General features: G+C 27.2%; 1 protein-coding gene across 4 annotated transcripts in view; it reads right to left on the bottom strand.

The window, feature by feature from the left end:
* Positions 1 to 23,447, bottom strand: part of LOC107448569 (tetratricopeptide repeat protein 21B) — a 96,466-nt gene that overhangs the window by 5,104 nt on the left and 67,915 nt on the right. For 3 of the 4 annotated variants that reach the window (XM_071187857.1, XM_071187858.1, XM_016063823.3), the window contains 16 exons: positions 23,282 to 23,367; positions 21,347 to 21,585; positions 19,340 to 19,412; positions 19,148 to 19,258; positions 18,089 to 18,141; positions 17,927 to 18,015; positions 17,259 to 17,385; positions 16,763 to 16,825; positions 16,572 to 16,674; positions 14,933 to 15,043; positions 12,515 to 12,596; positions 10,941 to 11,091; positions 8,714 to 8,872; positions 6,920 to 6,983; positions 6,573 to 6,707; positions 2,009 to 2,122 (listed from right to left, as the gene is read on the bottom strand). In XM_071187857.1, coding sequence (XP_071043958.1) covers positions 2,009 to 2,122; positions 6,573 to 6,707; positions 6,920 to 6,983; positions 8,714 to 8,872; positions 10,941 to 11,091; positions 12,515 to 12,596; positions 14,933 to 15,043; positions 16,572 to 16,674; positions 16,763 to 16,825; positions 17,259 to 17,385; positions 17,927 to 18,015; positions 18,089 to 18,141; positions 19,148 to 19,258; positions 19,340 to 19,412; positions 21,347 to 21,585; positions 23,282 to 23,367 — 1,760 coding nt within the window. The remainder of the gene's footprint in view (positions 1 to 2,008; positions 2,123 to 6,572; positions 6,708 to 6,919; positions 6,984 to 8,713; positions 8,873 to 10,940; positions 11,092 to 12,514; positions 12,597 to 14,932; positions 15,044 to 16,571; positions 16,675 to 16,762; positions 16,826 to 17,258; positions 17,386 to 17,926; positions 18,016 to 18,088; positions 18,142 to 19,147; positions 19,259 to 19,339; positions 19,413 to 21,346; positions 21,586 to 23,281; positions 23,368 to 23,447) is intronic. The other variant, XM_071187859.1, reaches the window with a different exon arrangement.

The raw sequence follows: 23,447 nt of genomic DNA, 5'->3' as shown, positions 1-23,447 counted from the left end.
GGAATTCTGCAGCACAAATAAACATTTCATACTCTTTTAATGTAAAAAAAATCTTGCCATAATAAAGAAATGTCGTTTCATTGCAAATCAGAATTTGTTTCCCAAACAGTGTTTTTTCCCAAACAAAAATCTGTTTCTTTACATGCTACCTCTTATTAAAAAAATATATAGATCAGGATTTAAAAGTCCTTAATTTACTTCTTCATTAATTTTTAAAATTTGATCAAAAGTTTAGTGCAGGAAAAGACAAAGGTCAAAACAACGTTTACTGTAAGTTACAAATTACTGCTTCTTGCAGATGGGGTTTCATTTAGTTGTGGTGTTTTGATCTTTAGAAGAAATTCTTTAGTTTTTTTATTATTCATTATTTTAAGATCAGTATTTTGGTTGTTCACAGAAACTTAAATTTTTTCTTTTAGCATCTTATTTTAAGCAATAAGTTCTCATTCCTTCATTTTCCATCTCAAAAATCTTACAAGTTATGCCTTTGAAATATCATAATTTTATATTAACCCCTTCTTTATTGGCATCGCATCTCATACGCTTGGTGTTCTTATGCTCGTAAGGTCGGCGTTGCATGCTTATGCAACGAAGATAAGAACTGTATCATTGAAATAGAATTTGTCACTTCTTACATGTTGCTTTATATCCTGAGATTAGTTTTGTATTTCTGAATACTGCCTAGAGGTGGGGCAACTATTCCCACTTTCCCCACAATTTTTGCAGTGAAATATCCTGTCTTGAACTGAAATCAAAGTCATTTTGGATTTTCATTCATTTTGCTTTCCTTGGTGTTACCATTTCATTTTCGTAATAAATGTGATTTTTAAGCCTGATGCAGAAGACTGATTGTGAAGCTGTTCTAAGGATAAGGTTGGAAAATTATTTTCCAAAATATTTTTACCTAATTTTAGTAATTATTTTATGCATATATTGGTCTTAAGCACCTTAAAGCAATAGAGTTAATAAATATGTTATAACAGTGTATTTTTTAAGATAATTGCATTGCAGGAAAAACTGGAGATCAGTGGAAGAGACATCACATATTTCACCACCAGTAGGTCAAGCAAAAAACTGCTTACTGACTAAAATAATTTGCATTTTTGATTTAGGATAGAAGATATACTAATTTTCAGCAATAAAAAAAAAACATTTCTTTTCGGTTTGGAAAAAAAAATCCAACAGAGAAGGGGTTAAAAAATTTAAATTCATAACAAGGAAAGTATTTAAGTCATAAAATTACAAAATATCGACTAAAAACTCCATTTTTTCTCTAGTTTGAATAAATATTTATAAGAAAAGTAGTCAAATGTCTTCAAAAATGAATAAATATTACCATGAATGACCAAAATTTGGAGACTGACGACTTTCACCGGGAATGTCCAGAAACACACAGTCGCTTTAGTTAATGTCCAGAATATTTGTTATGTACGATTTGATATTAATTTATTCATTGCTATTTTAAATATTTATTCAGTACTTTAACATCCGATTAGGATAGATTAGAAAAAAACATCAGTGTAGAAAATATTAAGCAAATGTATAGTGAGCAGTGGCCCTTGACCTTAAAATAACATCAGTATAGGGAATACTGGGCAAATTTTAACTATAAAATTCATATTAAATTAGATCTAACCTATATTTTGGAGATTTATAAAAACGACAATATGATTGTCAACAAAGACTAGAGAAAGTTTACAGCCACCGATTTCGTTCTTCAGCAGTGAGATATATACACTACTGTGGAAAATAGGCAGTAAATCCTGATAACATGTATCTTATAATGGCTGTAAAGGCAAAAAAAAAAATTGTTAACTACACAAACATGTTGTATAACCAAACAATCAGTATAAGTAGAATTGAAATTTAATCAGTACAATAAAAAATAATTTATATTTAATAATTTAACTAATTTTACAAAAATGTTTCAAATTTTTTTCAATGCTGCAAGCTTAAAATCAAAAGCATTATATATTTAATTAAATATTTAAAAACTACCAACACTTACACTAAAATTCCAGGTACTTTTAGCAATTCGTTTCAACTGATTTCGAGCCCGAGGAGTTTGTTTCAACCTTAAGTATGCCATTGCTGATCCAAGAATGGCTCCTGCATGATCTTTCTAAAGAGAATAAAAATGAGTAACAAGAAGAAAAAAATTTCCATCAAAATTCAAAACGGTCTAGTAAATATTTGTGGCAGAAGACACATTTGTCAACTATGCTCAAACATTAAAATAATTATTAAAAGTATTTGTCAAAACTGTTTTAAAAGCACACAATATATAGCCAACACTTACAGATTAATACCAGAGGGTATTAAAGCTTCCAATTTGCTACTCTTTACCAATCCCAAAGAAAAGCTAAAAAATTATTTTTGATGACAAAATCTAGAGGAAAAAACCAATTGTAATCTAAGATTCATTTAACTTCATTTATAACTTCTTATTCTTAATATTCTAAATATAAGCAAATTAAAATTGCTTATTGAAGGTGGCTCTGTATTCATAGAATTAGTGTTTCGTATAATTAATCTTTTAAGCACAAAAAAAATATTATTTTCTAAACATTTTCATATGTATGTGGGATGCCATTGAGTTTTCTATTGCACAGCAGTATTTTGGGTGCCAAGTTTCCGCTTCCCTCTTCCAGATGAAAAAGAATGACACCCCTAGCACAAGCGGAACAATAATACTTAACAAAACAACTTAATGAAATAAGAAAGACAAATATATTTAATGGTGTTCATCAGCGGAACTCACTCAACACCATAAAAATTTATCAAAATGTGTAATAACTTAAATTGATCCTCAACAAATTCTAAATTACCTTCTTATACTATTTTATGTGTATATTTCAAAAATTAATTCTCACTCATTATTAAAATAAAAGAAAAATTTGTTATTTAGAAAAAATAATTTAAGGCATGCCAAAAGACAATCTCTGTGCATAAGCTTTTTAATAAAAAGTAAACTAAAAAAATTATTAATTGATAAACAATTTGAAGCTTTTTTTCTATAATTTAAACTGAAAATTTTGAGAAAATGGACATTTAAATAAAAAAAGGTATTTATTAAAAATAATTTTAAAATTTAAAATAATTTAATTTATTAATATACCCCCACCTCTAAAAAAAGAGAAACTTATAAAAAATCTAACCAGTAAAGGCCTGGTTTCTTAAGACAAGTGCCTTCTCTGGGAGTCAGCGGGAAGATGTTGTACCGCTGACGCCAACAAAATACTGTTTTGTTAGCTCAGAGTGAGCTGTCTGTTCAACGCAGACATTATCTCGCATTGCGCAGGCGTTAATAGCGTAAATAAATATTTATTTTAAATTTGTATTGATTTCGTCATTGTGGACTAGTGCTTTAGAGAACAAACATAAAAGAAGGACATAAAAGAACAAAAAATTTCCTTTTTGGAAAAAGAAAAAAGGCTTATGATTGTTAAAAAGTGTCAGGAAAATAGACATTGCAGCAAAAAGGGACGTTTGAATCTGGAGCTTTGTACTACATTAAATTGATTCAATTTAATACTGTGAATCATCAGGTGAGTCCACCTTCTTGGTCATGATAGGCAATGTGCATGCACAATTCCTATCCAGTTGCACACATTGCATGACCTTTACTCATGCAGGGGCAAATAATCTATTTTTTCAACTTGTAAAGGCCTGTACATTCTCTGGGCGTCAGCGGGAGGTTGACGTACCGCTGACACCAACAAAATACTGTTTTGTTAGCTCAGCGTGAGCAATTGAACCAACGTTGACATTATCTCGCGTTGCGCATGCGTTAATAACGTAAACTAATATTTATTTTGAATTTGTATTGATTTTGTTATTGTCGACCAGTGCTTTAGAGAACAAATAATGACTTTGTCTAAGAAAAAACACATTATACCTTAGCTAAATGAAGAAGAAGCTATGTTTAATGTTAAAATCAGAATTTTGGCTGATTTCAATGCTCTGTTGAATGTTGTCCGCCATTGCTTCTGTCGTTAATGTTACGTTGTAATCCAACTGCAGTTGATTCGGACGTCAGTCATCGTTCAAGCTGAGCATTGGATGACGCATGCTGTCTAACTCACAAATACAAATTGACCAATCAGGGGTTAGCGCTCGCTTCAAGCTAACGTTTTGTAATGCCAACCTGTCCTAAGAAACCAGGCCTTTAGATATTATAATGTCCACATTAGACAATGCAACCAAGTTGAAGGATAGTGATGCCATCATAGTTATTTTTTCACTATTTTTATGTTAGATTCCTTGTATAGTCTCTTTTTGATTAATTAATTAATATTTAGAGTACCTAGATGGTATTGATTTCCTATATATATATATTTACAATTATGGTACAGTACAGAACCCGTTATCCGGAAATCAGAAAACCGAAAATCCAAAAAACCGGAACGAAATTCGATACATTTTCCCACCATTTAAAAAAAAAATTTTTTTTCCTCATAGGATTTTAGGATTTTTCTTTCTTTTTTGAAAGATGTTCACCTTACCATCTTTTTGGAAATAATCATTAGTGTATTACTTCATCGATTTTTCTTCTTTTTAAGATTATTTCCAAAAAAAAAATTTTTTTTTAGTTGGGTTTAACAATAAAAAAACGGCTTTTTGTTGAGATTCAGAAAACCGGAAAAATTAGTTATCCGGAATAGGGATGGTCCCGATCGTTCTGGATAATTGGTCCAACCGTACAAGAGAATCAAAAATTGCTCACAAAATATCGAAATAAAACTTGTTCTTTGCAACATTTTTTCTTATCATGCAATTTTATCATTAACTCCATTTTTTCAATATCTTCACAAGATAATTTCACTTTACTACGTAATTCCCTTTTTTAAAGTCAAATTTAAAACTGCATCTTGAAAATGGAAGATTAAGTTGCACACTACCAAAAATTGGTTATTTCTTTTATTATTAAATTTCCTGGCTTGTTCATTATTATAACAAAATAATTTGATGAGAAAACATATCTGAAAAAACAAATTAAATAACAATATTTAAATCTGTGGTGCTATGCATTCAGCCATATATTGCTGGCCAACCTATTTATAATAATTGTTATGGCCATCAATTTTATCATTCATGTAAGCAAAAACTTCATTAATTTAGATAAGACTAACAGCTTGAAAAGTAAACAACAAACCAACTGAAAATACTACTAAGATTGCATTAATAATGGAATACATGAATTTTTATTGATAATTGGTTTAATCTAAATCTTAAAAACACAGAAAATATCTTAGGCAATTATCAATTGATTAGCAAAATTAATGTTTGAATGCTTTGAACATGCAAGAGAGAAACAAAATTAATTTTTGAAATTTATTTTTGCTCAAAACTTATATCAAAACATAACTTATTCGAGGGAAAATTTCATTCACTTTAAAATAATTACAAACGGGTAATATTTACGAACTGGAGTGTTCAAAAGTAATACATGAAAAAGATTAAAACAATTTCTTACGCCCAGAATTATGTTTATTTCACAATCTATATATCAGGTGACAATACCAAACTATTTATAATGAGTTTAGAAATAATTAATTTATTTTAAACTGAATGTCAGCTTTCATCAAACATTTATATTTAGTATTAACCCAAAAATTAATGCATATTTTTTCAAAGGTTTAATGTCAATGCAAGTATTAGTTTAAGTCAGTGTTTCCCTAACTGTGGTGCGTGTACCCCCAGGGGTACGGGAACAGTTTAGCAGGGGTATGTGTTATTATGCAAAATATCTAGCAACAAACGAAAATTTCAAAAACAAAGCTAGACATGAAAATTTACGATTACATATTTTTTTATCGGCCATTTTTGGCAGAGTTAACAGTTAATAATTAGTAGTGTCAATAGCCAGTTGAGATTTTTAACTTTTGTGCAATTTTTTTATATTAAAAAGTACATTCATTTTTTTATTAGCGGTACACAGAATTTAGAAAGGGTACACAAAAGTCATAAGTTTGGGAAACACTGGTTTAAGTAATTACAGGAATTATACCATAGGAGTTATTAGCTATCTTAAGGAATTATAATTATGCGCTGGACTGTTTCCAAGGTAACTAGTAGAGACTGAGATGTTATTAAAGGAGGATAATATATGAGATGGAATTGTGAAGACATAAGTTAGTTTGTGAATGTTACGTTACAGCACTTTTACTTGAATAAGTGCATATTATGATGCATCTGCTCTTTATTTGTTTCCCATTCATATGTAAATAAATCAGCTCTCTGTATTCGTTCAACAGTCTTATTCATTAAAAGAAACCATCATTAAAATAGAATGCAACAATATATTGAACATACATTTAGTTTTATATAATTTTCTTGAATAAAAATGTGCACTTCTATGACTATTTTCTTCAAAATTATGCGACCATTAAAACTAAAACATTTCCTTGAGGCATAAGTTTTTAAAAAATATAGCAAGGATCAACATGAAATTTACATAAACAGGCATGTGCTACATGTTAGAATAAAAAAAAATGAAGAAAGTATTAGAGTATATTTATATTAATTTACACAAAAAATATTCACAAAAAAACACAATTTTTCAAACTTACATATCTTTCATCAGTTAGAATTTCAATAAAATCATTTAAAGCAGCTTCTGCATCATTTTTTGTATGTTTTGCAAGTCGAATCAAATTATCAAAAATTCTTGTGTTCAAATTAGCACCATATTTAGATTTTAACTCCTGTAAATAATAGAGGCATATAAATACACATATATTTAAAAAACTTAATAAATTTTAGCTGGAAACATAAGTAATTTAGAGTTATAATGCATAAAAGAAACACAGATATAAAATTCTACAGCCATCATAGAAACTTATAAATATATTTTGCCAAAAAAAGAGAAGAAAAGACAACTTCAAAATTCAATAAAGGAGCAATTTATCACACTTACTAATAACAATTTTTCCGCAGTACGTATATTCCCTTCCTGTGAATTAGAATTTTTTTCTTTCAGCCTATATGAAAAAAATAAAAGTCATCAAGAAAACAAAAACAAATTAAAAATTTTAATCAAAAATTCATAAGTGTATTAGAAAAGCTGAAGTCAGTGCAAGGACACCAAAAAATTTCATTGACATTCAGTGTGGATAGTTTCTTTTTAAAAACTAAGCTCCTTCCCTGCCAATTGAATAGTTAAAAAGACAAATTTGTCAACAAAAAAATAATCCATTAGACAATTCTTATTTATTTTTAAAATACTTTATAGATAAAGCTTAAGAACATTACAATTAACGGAGTTACTTTAAACATAAACTATAAAATTAATTCACAAGAAATTTATTTTTAACTCTTAATAGCTAGTCACCCAATTGTAATGTTTACTCAGGGAGTATTCAGGGTTAAGAATAGATAAATCAAGGAATTTTTATTTTTTACAAAAATTAAATATTTATTAGTCTTTTAATAATTTTTAAAGAAAAAAAAACAAATATAAAAAATTTAATAATAATTTTCTTAAAGAATAAATTTTTTTTATATATTTATATAATTAATATATTTATCTTTTTAAAAATGATTAAAACAAATAAAATAAAACATCAGTTTTAATGTCAAATTTTATAGATTGATATTGAAACAAATGCAATTTATAAATATGTATGTATGTGTATATATGGAGAGAAGTTTCAAAGAACCAAACAATTCTCAAACAATAATAAGCATTCAATCAATTGCATATATTGTAAATCTTGATATTTATTAAAAATCAATGTAACAATTAGGATTCCTGTCTAAGAATGTGTATTATTGAGATCAGAAAAAACAAACTATAAATATATTCATCAGGTTAAACATGAATTAAAGAAGAAAGTAATAATTATGTGTTAACTTTTTGATACCTTCTAAATTTATAGTCATGTAATCTGAAATTCCTAATTTCAGCTAGGGTTAGAATAATTTTTGCTAACTTTGACTAAGTTTGAAAAAAGAATTTAAAACGCCAAGTGTAAAAGGAAATAGCCCATATAATCTAGAAATATTTACCCTAATTAAAAAAAGATACTGCCCAAAATAACAAATAAATAAAAAAAGTTTGTGAAATATTTATAGACAGTCAATAGAAATTTGTTTAGCTACCAAAAGCTAGTAATATTTTTAAAAAAAACGTACAGAAGGTTAACTTACCAATTCTTTAAAAACAAATATGATCAAAAATGACATAATTAGTATGAGTGTGATATCAAGCCTGTTTTGTGAAAATTACTTTAATATTTTAAAGAAATAGTTGGCCATATTAGCTAAATTATATCTAAGTGTTTACCAACAAGAAAACTCAAAAATGAAATTTAATATTTCTAGTTTTAATAGAATAGAAAATTGCTTTTATAGATCAAAGGGATGTTTAATACAATAAAATGTAATTGAATTTTAATTTTTCCAAGAAATTAAAATACATGGATCCAACAATTTGAATATGGCCAATGATTATTCTTGAATTAATATTATTAACTATAATAGTATTAACAGTAATAATATAAACACAACAGCTAAATGCAAAATCATGACAAAATAACTTTTGCGGATCAAAGTCTCCTTTTTTGATTTAATGAATCATAAATTCATGAAACCAGAGAAAAGTAATTAGACACTTTTTATGTCAATAAATTTCTCAATTTAGATTAAAAAAAAGAAAACTATATGACACTTAAACGGTAATAAGCTAAAAATTAATAACTATGCTTTTTACATCAAATCTCCATCAACGTCAACATTTTCTCCAGAGAAATTTTCATTTTCTGGATTTAAACAAATTTCAATCATATGACACAGAGAAATCTGTCCCCATAAGGGAATGCTTCTTGTTTTATTAAAACACTTGAGAGCATCTGATGTATTTCCTGTATACCTGAAAAAAAATAATTGATTTCAAGATAACAATAAAATATTTGAATTATAAGAAAGTAATAGAACCAAGTACAGTTTATATTACAGAACCAAGTACAGTTTGCATTGTCCATCTCGTATGTTATACCATTTCTTATTTCCTTCTGTGCTGGTCTGTGAAAATTGCTTACACTGATAATGCTAATATATCCCAGAGTTTACATTAACATTTTTATAAAAATTGTATGTGCTTAATGCATTTCTTTAATGATAGACTAGAATCATTTTCTTTTACAATGCGTACACAAATTCTTTTTGAATTCTCTTTATCTGTTTGTAGCTGTTACCTGTTTTTTAGATGTTTGGAGCCGTTCTTGCAAACTTTCTATTCAGTCTTGTCCATTTGCCAGTGAGAGGTGTGTACTCCTCCCTATGTCATAAACAGAAGAGTGGGAAAAGAGATAAATCATGTGACCACCACAGCAAAAAGTATGGGGAGCATGGCATCAATAACCTTTTAATTATTCACCCACTCTCTATCAACAAAAGACAAAGAGGGGTGGTCGTAGATCCATGTAGAAAAGATTCCAATTGATAAATTCCAAGAAAAGAATCTATTTTGAAAGAAAAGGTGCTTGAATTGCTGAAAGGCTTGAACTCAAGGGCTAAAGTGCATCAAATAGCTGAATAGACTGATTAAAAAAACATATTCTGTTTCAAATCCATTTGTGGAGAATTTGATGTACATATAGTACAACTATGCAGCAGCAGATGTGGACAACCTAGCCAAATATAATAAAGGATTACAATATAAGTGACATATTTAATGCTGATGAGACGGGATAATTTTTCATCTTGTTACCGAACAAAGCATTGACAGTAAGAAGCAAAAATTGCCATGGGATAAAATTTAAAAAAATGCACTTGACAGTTTTGTTCTGTACAAATGTTCATGGAAGTAAAACGCAAACATCTATTATGATCAGTAGATCAGAGAAATCAGTGTTATTCAAAAAAAAGTTAAAAGTTTCTGCGCTGATTATGCTTTTAGCAAAAAGGAATGAATGACTCAATCACAGTTTGGAGATTTTCTTTGAAAACTGGATAAAAAATTCGACTACTTAAGTGAGAAATTATTTTACTTCTTGATCAATGAACTGCTTATTTGGATTTTATATTGAAAATGTATGAGTGGAATTTTTTACAACGAACTTCAACCATTGGATTCCGGGACCACCTGATCATTTAAAAGACTAACCCGAAACAACTTGTTAGAAAATAACTTCTTTTTTTAGATTTCAGCAACCTGTAGACTGCTTTTAAAGCAAATATAAATATTTTAAAAGCTCAAAATATGATTTCTTTATCTTGGGACAGAGCTGATAAAAAAATGCAATACCAATGGATTTAATAAAGCAAGATTCTCGATATTCAAAGAGGACATTAGTCTTTCGGAAGAAGAAAATTGCATGCCTGAAGGTGAAGATCTTCTGAAGGTTGATGATGCATACATTGAAAGTGACAAACATATCACTTTACAAATTCCTTTGCTTACTGATTTAACGCACACTTTTGATGATAATAGAGATGACGATGAAGATGAAATAATGGATGATGCACCCCTAGCTAATCATGCAATTCAAAGCACGAAAACTCTGAAACAATTTTCATTTACAAATACAAATCAAGATGCACATTTGCAAAACATTGTTAGTATTGAGTGGGCTATCAATGATATTGTATCTAAAGATAGAAAACAAGTAAGGATTAAACATTTTTTCCAATAGTTCACCTGGCAAGAGTTAATTTTTGAAAAATATGCTTACACTTTTTTTAAACCCGATTTTACGTTTTCACGTATCATGTGCTTTTCATTGCTAGTCAAACCAAAAACATAAAATTGGGGTACCACTGTATAAAAATGAAAGAAACATGGTATTTTAATATTCTAAAGATTGATATGCTAGATTTTGAGAAAATAAATTTTTGCTGGCAAGCTTTTCAATTGAAGTCATTAGAAATTCTCTCTTCAATGGTACTCATATCTATAAAGACCATCTCCAATAACACAAATTAAACTTTTTCCTTACCATTCATAGAGACCTTTGCAATAATAGTAACCAGGATCAATAGACAAATTGCCTGAAACTGCTTCAGCCTTCTTAATGCAAATTTCAGCATGTTCAAGCTTACCGAGCCTGCGTACTACTTCAATATATCTAGCAATAGCCTCAAAAAAATCTGAAAACATAAAGAAATCCTAAATAAGTCAAATTAAATACATAATAATAAATGCACTAAAACATATACAATTGATGTAGAAAATGAGCCACATATATAGTGTTATTTCTAAAAAATTTCACATGTTAATAAAATTACAGTAAAATCAACATGTTCTGGGACATAACTTAAATTCTTGGAAACAGGTTTAATGTATCATTCTTCTCCATGAAAACACAAACCTAGATCAATTAATTTATCACATTTTTAGTAAATCTAACTTCAGGGGTCTGTCCAGGCCGAATTTACTACCGTTTAGCGGTACCTTCACAAATTCAATTTTGGAAAAACGGTAGTTTCACAAAATACTTTTTCTTAAAATTTCATTTTTGTATCCCTTAAGAAACGATAAATCCATATTTTTGTGTTGATTTTTTAATATAATTTTTAATTTTTCACAAATTACGTCTAAATTTTCACAAAATAGGTACCTGTCAGAAAAACCTAGACAGACCCCTGAACTTAAAGTTAAAATTGCAAAATCAATCTTACATGAAAAAACTATATTACTTATTTTGTTTGGATTAAAATTGTATTTTGAAAATATTGCAAATGAATATTTCTGATACAGAAAGCTAGATTTTTGGTACATAAAATACTATCACAGAAACTAAAAACTGAAGAGAAGATAAACTTTTGTCAGAGACAAGATACACAAATAGAACTAGGGCAGTAACAAAAAACAAAATGCAAGCAAATAAAAGCAAACTATTAAAAAAATGGAAGGGAAAAAGTTAATTTGTAAAATTGTATAACAATTTTCTAACCTTACAGTAATAGAAGTAGATAGATTCTTAGATGATAAAAAGAACAGAAATAGGTGTAGATAGAAAGGATAAGAGTAGATAGAAGGGTGAGCATTGAGGCAATGATGCTTGTCCATCATTCCAAAAGCAAAATCTGCTGATTCCTAACAAACTTTCTCAAAAAGGGTTTGTTGGATGCGATACTATTTTTTGGCTAATGTGTCTGTGATCTCATTTGCAGGGATACAGAAATGGGAAGTTTCTTAACAAATTCTGGTAATTATAGATATTTATTTTCAGGAGTTTTTACAATGAAACAAAGCAATAACTGTAACCTTCTTGGACTTTGAAGCAATTTTTAAACAACCATGTATACCACTTTTAAAATCAAATTAAATGTTATTAATTTGCTATAACAGGCATTGTATAGAAAAAACATTCAATTACATGTCTTCACAAGTGTTTATTTTCATTTTCAGAACTGTAAGTCAGAATTTTGAACACTACTTTTGGGGGACAAATAGGCAAAATTATGAAAAATGAAAGTGTCATCTGATGGATTAAAGGAAAAGTGTTTTAAACTTCTTCACATTAAACAATCATTGTGAACATAAAAAATTTATGTAGAAATATCAAACCTGGTTTTATATTTAATAGTTTCTGAAACTGAAATTTTGCAGATTGTAAATCTCCTGCTTCGAACATCATATCAGCCAGCATCTAAAAATGCAAATGAATTATGATTAAACAAACAAAAGGTATTGAAAAATTATTATGTGTTTAATATGTGTTCTATACTATGTGTTTACTTCAAGAGTGCAAAAATACTAAATTTAAAATAAAATTCATTGCATATAATAGTGAGATTAAAATTTCAACTACAAATAAAAATAATGGAAATAAATATTTCTAATGATATCATTTCAACTCCAAATCTTCATTGAAAACATTAGGGAATAACATTTTTTTTGTTTATTTGTACTCTTTGGTATGAGAATTTGAAACAGATCTTAGGTATTTTTAAATCACTGATTACAAATTTGCAATCTGTTTTTCTCTACAAGATTTTTATGCAATTTAAAAGTATATTTGTAACCAGTAACTTTTAAAATTCACCTGAGTGAATACAAAGTATTCCCATTTCTCTACCACAAAATAGGAAGAAGGCAATAATACATTTCTATTTATGATGTGATATGTTAAAGTCATATGTTTTATGTCTTAAGTGCTATTTATAAAGGAACAGGCAAGTGTACATGTATGTATACAAACCTACATGTTCTTTATAAACTTGTACATACAGGCAAAAAATAAAATTGACAAAAATATATAATTTTGAAAAAAATATGAACAAAACTAATTTCTGAAAAAAAAGACTAAGTTCAGATTTGAAATCTGCATACCCAAATTAGGTCTGATTAAGTAATAGTATAAATACAAGAAAAAAAATTTTGCAGAGTAATTTTACATTTTTGATACCCTTTTTTTGGAAATCAAGTATTATTAAAGATGAGAATGTGATTTTTTATTGATTTTTAACACATTTTTATGAGATTTCATTTTTTTCCTAATATGGTTTACCTGATTGCTTCCTTGCATAAAACCAGTTTCTTTCTATGTAATTCTATAAGAGAATGGTGAATAAAAGGGAAAGTTTTAAATAAATTATGCCAAGGTGCTTAAAAATTTAAAGGTTAATATTTTATCGAAAAATTGAGAAAAATAAAGGCAAAAACAAATTTTCTGTAGAAATTTTGCAGAAAACTATTTAGATTTTTCAATTACTGCATTTAGAAAGAAAATCAGCTTTTGGCAAAAATAAAGTTAGGCAACTATTACTCATAATCAGGAATTTCAAGTAGTTGACCTAAAGAGCAATGGTTTTTCTAGGGGGGAAATAGATGTTTAACTTGATTTAAACTAGAGTTCATAAATACTATTCATCATCCAATTTGCTCACTTCCAAATTTATTTCTGTTAATTGCATGGCACAAAATATTTCTTACTTAAAATATAATTATTGTTTTCTAATAACAGAGTGAACTAAATTGAAAGTTTAGACAGCATAAATATTATATTTTTTATTTATAAATGATTTGACTGATTCTAAAGAAAACAGTTCCATGATGATCTCACTTTTTTTTCTTATAACTAGTTTACCAAAAATTTCTTTGTTTATAGTGCAAGTCGCAATGGTATTGTTAACTTTGCTTTTCTAATAGTATTTATGTTGACCAAAATTGCTGTTGAGCTTACCATAATTCTTTGGCAGCATATAAATGTAAGAAATTTCATTTAAAGTTGTTAATAATTTTCTAGCATTACTTAAATGATTACTAAAAACGTCAGCTCACAAGTGAAACATTTTATTCCACATTTTTTCTAGTTTACAGAATTTCAAGATAAAAAGAATTAAAACAAAAAAGCTTACATTCTAAAAAATTGGTTGACATCATGAAAGCTGTTTTAAAATATGCATCCATCCCTACTTCCATAACACTAAAAAAAAATTACGTTCAAATATCTCAAAACAATAAATATTAACATATGTGTCTCACTTGTTCTAAATATTAACATATGTGTTTCACTTTCGCCAACAAAATACAGAAAACAAATCCCAACTAAAGTTAAGACCTACAGTATTCAATAAAATAAACAGACACCAAGAAAATAACCGATTTATGTAGGAAATGTTACAAAATAATATTTTTAATTAAATTTTTTTATTTTCAGATTGTACATAAAACTTGAGCATAGCTATATTTTGTTGGAAGTTTTCAAGCAATTAGCATTATAGTATATAAATAGAGTATAATTCAGTATTTCAGTGCTATTAGATATCTTAGCAAGAAAATTTTGCATCTGATTAAGTAAACCAAATATTTATATGGTTTGAGGACATGTTTTTAATTGGTTTAAAGTGTGTTTGTCATGTATGTCGAATGATAATAAATTGATATACCACATAAACTCTTTAAACTACAGGCACTGCAGTTTTATGTGTTATTTTTATTTACTTCTTATTAAACTTTAATTTACTAACAAAAAATTATTACCACAGCTGCTGGTATGTTTTCACTATCTTTACTTAACACAGTGGCACAATATTGCCGGGCAGCATCTATGTCATGGGACTCAATTTGTAGTCGAGCCAAAGAAAGAAGTATCTGAAACATTTAAAAGAAAATTAATGCATGCATAAAGGAAGATAGATAAGAGATTTTTAGAGATAGAGATTTTTCAATGATAAATTTACAAATAACAATCAATAGAAATGCAAACATTTTATGCATACTTTTTATCAAGACCAAATTAAAAGTGAGATTTCTAGGAAAAAATAAAAAATATCACATACTAGAAAAAGATATCTTGATATATTCAAACACAATAAATAAGTTTGTACTTAGACAATTCATAATTACTTATGCATCAATTTTTATTATTATTCAGAGAAAAGTTTATGAAAATGTATGTTTCTCAGAATCTAAAACGCGATGAAGTTTTAGGTTTCATTTACAAAACAAAAGTGTAAAACAAGAATGTACCAAGAACAAAATATACATACTCTTTTGTTTAATTTCAATGTTTTCTGTTTTAAATCTGCTTTATTTTCATCATTCACATCTTATGAGTCTTAAGAATAGGTGTTCATTTTTGAGTGCTCAAGATATGTTGACTTTTTTTACCTTTATAATTTTTGAAGCAAATGAAGTTTTTACATTATTAAGTATAGCTCTCTGCTTCAGTTTTCTGGGATTATTCATTTAACCTCTTTAATTCTTAAAATGTACACTTTTTCGGTAGCATACTTATAGCATATAAATAAGATTTAAATAGTCTTCTCTCTTATTTCCCATTCTGTATAAAAGAAAAATGCCAAAAATTTGTTTCATGAAATATCCTCAAATTTTAATTATTAAATTAATTTGAATTGATTTTTAACACTAATTAATACTTAAATAATAAAAATTAATTAATTTGAGTGAGTTTATTTGAACAAAAAACAACAGATTAATAAGTAAATATATATTTCTACATACATTAAAACACTCTTGATTCTAAAAGAGAAAAATGTTATCTTACTTAGATTGCATTCACAGAATAATTTGAACACATTTATCATTGAATAAGTTCCATTCCTTTCATATAATATGCACTTAAAATCCGAACACATATGCTATGTGCTTTAACAAGTATAATAATACATTGATAATAAATACTTAACTTATGACAATTGAGATACACAGGTTGACTCAAAATTATCTTTTTAGGTGTGCAATAATACCTAACATAAATAAGATGAACCAATATCTTGACAATAAGTAAATTTTTTGTGGAGTACACAAAAAGCTTTTTAAGTTATTTGCTTGAAAGCACTGAGCACACAATGATTTTAGATCTTGAACTTCAGTGTTGGTCACAATTTGGAGAAGATTGCAGGTGAAAATCATAGTTGAATTTACAAACAGTTGTTCAGTTATGTTGAAACATTCTTAAGCAACACTTTTATATTTCATGCTAGAATAACACAAAACTGTATGAAAAAAACTATATTTGCTTATGAGACACATACAAGCGACAGAATATAGCTGTTTTATTTATTTTTTATTACAATTGCACGATAAATCTTAAAAAAGTAATAGTGAGTTAACCTGTTTAATAATAAAGAGGTTTTAACTAAAACTAATTTCTTACTTCAGTGTCACTATCATCAAAAGTAAGTGCTTCTCGATAAAACTGAACAGCACTCCCATAATCTTTCTTATTTGAAGAATGAATAGCTAGTTGACAACAAATTCTAAAATAACATAAAGAAAATATGCAATATTTGATAAAAGTTCAATAGGCAATTGGTACAGTATTCTGAAAGAATAAAAAAAATTTACTCTTTAGCCTTTTTACGATGGACATCAACATCTGTTTGTTCCATGTGAACTTTGCGCAAAACTCTGAAAAAAAAATTCATACAGAAAAATATTATTGAATCATTCTGTTTAAACTGCTGATTCATGAAAATAATCACTTCAAATTAAATGTACAAAACATTAACGCAAACATAAGTTTGTTGTAACAAATTTAAACCAAACAAAGCAATTTTAAAATTCAAAATGACACTTTATGACGATACTTTTACACTTTTATGATACCATGATGATACTTTACCATCTGATACTTTTTTTTAAAATTTAGTTTCATCATTAATCATAAAAGCTCAGATTGCAATTTATAAATTAAGTCTTGCTTGAAACAATGCAACATGTTTTGAGGTGCTAGCAAATTATATAATTTAAAGTTAAATATATAATATACTAAAAATATACCATAGAAATTCAAACAAATTATTTTAATTAATAAAAAAGTTCATTACTTTGATTCACATACCTTGTTTGAACACTCCAAGCTTTTTGAAGAGCATTCATAGCTTGGTCTTCCATTTCCATTTTAGAATAAACATTTGACAAAAGACACAAGTATTTTGATTCCATGGACAACCAATTTAAATTGTCAGCTAATAGATAAAAATAACACTATTAAAAGTTATTACACTAAAAGAATTAAAGAAAGACTTTTTGAATAACTTAAATTAAATAAATTCCACTCAATATAAAATCATATTTGAAAAAGAAACTAAATATTAGGATTTTTTAATCTTTATATAATAGTTAAATTCAACTAAAACACCAAGATTCAAAAACTAATTATAAATATATGTAATTATAAATATCTATAACTTTTCATTTTGAAATATATAAACAAAAAATATTACATTTTGCGAGTAATTTTTATCTTTTTACATGAATGTAGATTGAAAAAGTATAGATGTTACAATAAACTATAATAAGGAAAAATAGGTAAATAAAACTTTTGATAACTTGAGATGATTTGATAATTCATCAAAAATATTTCCCATTCTGCCCCCCTCCTAATGGTTTGCCTTTTAAGAGAAACGTTTTCAGCACTACAGCACAACATATTTGACAAGCATTCAAAGTTATTGCTATAGGAAAAATAATAACTAAATCAAAAACTTTCAGAAACATCATTCTTACTTCCTCTATTGCTCTCCAAAGCAGAATTTACCATTTCTTCAGCTTCTTTGTAACGCTTTATAATCGACAACAAGGAACATAAATCATACCTAATAAAAATAGTTTCAAAAAGTTAGAATTTTAATTTTTAAACAAATAATTAATTAATTAATAACTAGTAACCTTAAATTTTCAAGTCCTCCACTTTTTATTGCAGCCTTGTAATAAGTAACAGCCTGTCAAAAGAATTTAGAAAAGGAAATCAGATCCATCTACTCTGATCATTTTTTAAAATAAATACAATCAAATTTGCATAATACATCTACCAGATAAAATCAAATATCACTTGTAATAGCAACTTTATTAAAAAATGCAAAAGAATTTTAAGATATAAAAATTACTACTCAAATAAGGTCAGATAACTAGCCTTCTAAGTAGTATTTAGAAACAATTTCATAAATTGTTTTATCATTAACAGCATAATAAAATATTTGCCTTTGATTAAACAGAATTCGTTTATTCCCTTCTTCCAAGCACAATAAAAAACAATCAAATGCAAATTTCTAAGCGAAGAATGAATGAATTTTCTTCAATATATGAATAAAGCTAAACATTGTGAAAAAGCCCCCCCCCCCCAAAAAAAAATAACACACAAACATACATATTGAAGTTTCAGTTTTATAATGAAGAACCAGCATTAGTGTCCAAGTACAGAATTTCTGAGCCTGACAATAATGAAAGTTCTTTGTTTTAGAACTGAAGCTGTAGTATGTTTCTTTATGTAATATTATCAGTGCTATTCTTTAGCTTTATTTAAAAACAAATTTTATTTTCCTTTTTAATGAGTGATGCTTTTACAATGAATAATTGTATGAAAAAATATGCCAGGAAATTTTCTAAATAAAAATTTAATATAAAAATAAATATTTAATTTTACATAAAATTTACAACTTTCAGGATCATTTCTTATGATTTATTCTATTATCTCAAAATCTAATATCAACTATATGAGTGAAGAAATTTTACCGTATTTTATAAGTTTACAGTGTAACTAAGCTTTTTTTGTAATATTTATAAAATACTTGAATTTTCACATAACATTAGTTGGAGAATCAAACATAATCCATCATTAACTGCTTCTATTATCTCTTCACCTCATTATATAGAAGTTCTTAGTGAAAATGACTACAATGAACAAAAGCTACATATAAAAGTTTTTATAAATGGAACATATTCACCTACTTTCTCATAATTATGAGTTTTCACCAATGCAGTACCGATTTTACTAGCTAAATCACTGTCTTTAGGATTTTGCTTTAAAGCTTGTTCATATGCTTCAACAGCTTTCTCAGGCTAATTAAAGTTTAATTATAAAAATTAGCATATGAAAGGTAAATGGGCAATTAGAAAAATTAGTGTGTTTTGAAAACATACCTCTTGAATTTTCATAAATGCATCTCCTAATAAATTTAAGATTTCTGGGGTATTTCTTTCCTTTGCTGCTTCTCTAAATTATACAGACAGAAGTGGTGAAGATAACACTTGACATCAAATAAATATATAAACACACAAAACTTTTTCTGTTATATAATTTAAGTAANTTATTTCAGATTTAACCCACTGATGGTTTTGCATGTAAAAATTCATATTATGACCTGCAGTCTTCTTTGCATAGCAAAACCGGTTTTTCCATGTTATTAGATAGGGAAATAATATATAAAATATATATCTGCCCACTTTTGTCGTTTAGCTACGCCGCCAGTGGGTTAACTAAATTTATCTTAAAACATCGAATTACACTGAACTGATAAAAGTACATTTTGAAATTTAAAACTGTTTATGCAGTCATGTCTAAAGGACAACAAACAGTTTAGCAAGAGAAAAAAATCCCTTTCCTGAAAGTCAAAATTTCTATTTCTTACATTGTACATGTTGCATCAGTTATCAAATTAAATTTTTTTTAAATTATACAAAAATTATATTAGCTAGGTTTTACACATCATATTGAAAGAAAAATTATATATTCATAAATAATGGCGTATATCAACACCCAGATTTTGATGACAATTGCCCTTTTTAGTATTCCTACCATCAGTTGAAAATTTTTTGGAATTTTCTTCATTTTAGGCATTTACATTTTAGATTTTTTTCGTAAAATAGTGTCATATTTTCCAAAACGAAATCAAATTTTTTTTAAAACCATTAATATTGAAACTGTTACAAGGGAAAAAATATGTTTCTAAAAGAAAATCTCAAAAATTATTCATAGAATATTCCTTTAGCCTTTTGTTATTACAGCATTTAATAGTTACTTTGCACTTTATTAAAAAGTGCACTTCTTTTTTTAACATATATATTTTAGTAAATTCACATGTAAATTTAGAAAAGAAAAAATGTTTCAGATCGAAATTCTTATAATTTTTTTTATGTTTGATGTTTTTAATATTTTTATGGCATTTTAAGTTCTAAAAATCCAAACTCTACACATAACATTCAATTTTCTGATTTGTGCCACTAATATATATCATTCTACATTTGTAAAACTGTAGCTTATAAACAACTAGTTTAAAGAAGTAAGAATACATTCAGAATGGATATGATTGTCAAATGTGGATGAGTTTCTGAGGCATAAACACATTCGTTTACACTTTTATAGTACAGTACAGAGCCCGTTATCCGGAAATCAGAAAACCGGAACGAAATTCAATAAATTTTCCCGCCATTTTTAAGAAAAAAATGTTTTTTCCTCATAAGATTTTAGGATTTTTCGCTCTTTTTTGAAAGATGTTTACCTTACCATCATTTTGGAAATAATCATTAGTGTATTACTCCATCGTTTTCTCTTCTTTTTAAGATTATTTCCAAAAAATAACAATTTTTTTTAAGTTGGGTTTAACAATAAAAAAACGGCTTTTTGTAGCGATTCAGAAAACCGGAAAAATCAGTTATCTGGAATAGCGATGGTTCCGATCTTTTTGGATAATTGGTTCCCTACTGTACAGTGAAACCCTAGTTTTGATACTACTGATATTTTAACTCTCAATATTCAAAGTATTTTGTTCATCCATTATTTAAACTGTGATAACTATAACTAAAACATTAAATAAGTTTGGCAAATATGTCAGTTTCCCATACAAAAATATATTTAAACTATTCTACATTGACATAAGCTAGTTATATATTTTATATTTATTTTAATACTTTCCCCAATTACCCCAATAATGACAACCCGATATTTGTATAAATAAAAAAAATGCTAGTTTCCCTAAATTTTTAAAGAAGTCTGATGTACCAATTTTTACAGTAGTCTGAGGTACCAATTTTTACAGTATTTGATAACCACCTTTTAGTGAAATTTCATTAGCAGAGAATGGTAATTCTTTCAGAAATTGATTTCAGTAGTTTTTGGTTTTAAACCCCTAACTGGGGAAAAATTCAAACCTGTAGCAATTGATGAACTTAATTCTATCCTTTTTATAATTCAGATGTATCTCAGCTCTTTGCTGCAAAGCTTCAAAATAGCATGATTTATCAGGTTTAATTTCTTCTAATATCTTCAATGCACAGTTAATATCATTGCGACTTAAGGCAAAATATGCAACAGCAAAGCGAAGTCTATCAAATTCAGGTGTATCTCGAAACAGTGAATTGGCCTCACGAATTGCAGCATTTGCTTCATCCTTAAACAAATAAATATAAAATAAGTTCAGATTTATTGCTATTTATTAAACATTTTAGTAAATATCAAAATTATTGGTTTGAAATTAATTATTGGAAAAAAAAGGTAAGACGAACGGTTCATGAATAAGTTAAGATTTGTTCTTAAATTCTTTAAAAAAAAGGAGTAAAAACTAAAGGCAGTACAATTTTAATAAAAAATAGGCAAATTAAAGAAATAATCGAAAATTACATAGTTTTTAAACAGTCTTTTATAATTTCATAATTAGCACTATAATTTATAGAAATTACAGCAAATCAATAGCAGTTGGCCTCTTTCTATACATGCCACAGAAGAAAATGATAATAAAGAATCAATTAATTCATAATATTTTGAAATGATGATCTACTTGCCCCAAAAAACACACAAATACCAAAATAGTAACTAACATAAAAAGCAAAATGCCTCATTGTTACTTTTTTAGTTGATAATGAATGCAATTTTCCCACAAAAAAGTAATGGATAGCTTCTCAGATTAGCCCCATCTTCAATAACTCTTGTTATAGATCTACATGTCCCTGCTCTAAAACATATTTTTGATCAAGGATTGACAATCAGCTTGCATTACCTAGACTCCTTTTTTGCAGCAAAGCGTTCTCTGGGACGTGCAATTCTCCATCAAGGAATATAAAGAAATTGTGCAACAGCAGAACAAAAGTAAACTTCAAAAACATTTTAAAAAATCTGTATTAATAGCAGAATGAGAAATGGGAAATAACAAATTACATTACAGGTTTTTTTTGAGGCAAATGTTTCATCAGCTCTAATGCTTGAATTAAAAACAATGATCGATTCTGGCTTTAAAATTTTTAAGTGCGAATTTATTTAATTTCACGTAGAATCTTGTAGTTTCAGAAAGTTTAAAATAATTTATCTTATTTTAAATAGAGACTTATTTTTAATAAAAATGGACCCTGAAACTTTAAAGTCCTGGATCCAAGGGAAAAGCAAATTTCCAAAATTTAACAAAATCACTTTTCTTTCTTTTTTAATTTTACAATAAATCTTTATAATCTTATTAAAGTACTTCTTTAATACTTTTGCATTGCCATTTTCATAACACCAATGGAAAAAATGCATGTGAAAAGTAACAGCAAGAGAGAAAAATCACTTTACATTGCAAGTGTTGGAGTAATAAATGAAGCTATTTAATTTGTATGGTTTCTTCTGCAGACAGAATGAATGCTTTCAATTTTAAAAGTGAACATTTAGCAAAATTTAGTAAAAGGTACAATATTGGAGAATATTCCCCAAATTTAGTGTCATGCACATAGTTTTCTGGAATAAATCATATACAAAGCTAAATATTGAAGAATAATGTTAAAGATATAATTGGTTTACAAATGTAAAGGTTATAATATAAGGAAAAAATTTATAAATTTAACAATAAAAACATTCAATTTTTAGGATTTATTTATTTTTATTCCTATTTTTCTAAAAATAATTTAGACTAAAAACCTGTAATTTCTTTTACATTTCATTCATGAGCTTTTAATGCACTACCAGTAGTATTCATACTACCAATTTAGAGCTGCATGTATAAAATAATATAATCTGCAGTATTACCAGAATATAAATAAAAAGTTGAAAGTGAATTTTAGTTTAAAACTATAAGGTCTTAAAATTTTCTAAAATAAATCAAGCAAAACTCAACAAACCTGCATATTTAAATCACAATGAACTTTAATAAGCTGGACATATAAATGAATTTTCTTAGAAAGTGGAGCTTTTCTAACAGAACTTTCTGGAATAATGAAAACTTTGCTTTTAATTCTGATAAAAATCAAAGAATTAAAATATTTTTATGCAATCATAAAAGAAAAT

This window comes from Parasteatoda tepidariorum, chromosome X1, assembly GCF_043381705.1.
Source record: "Parasteatoda tepidariorum isolate YZ-2023 chromosome X1, CAS_Ptep_4.0, whole genome shotgun sequence".
Classification (NCBI taxonomy): Eukaryota; Metazoa; Arthropoda; class Arachnida; order Araneae; family Theridiidae; genus Parasteatoda; species Parasteatoda tepidariorum.
The sequence above is the reverse complement of the archived record's forward strand: the minus strand, read 5'-3'. Positions and strand labels throughout refer to the sequence as shown.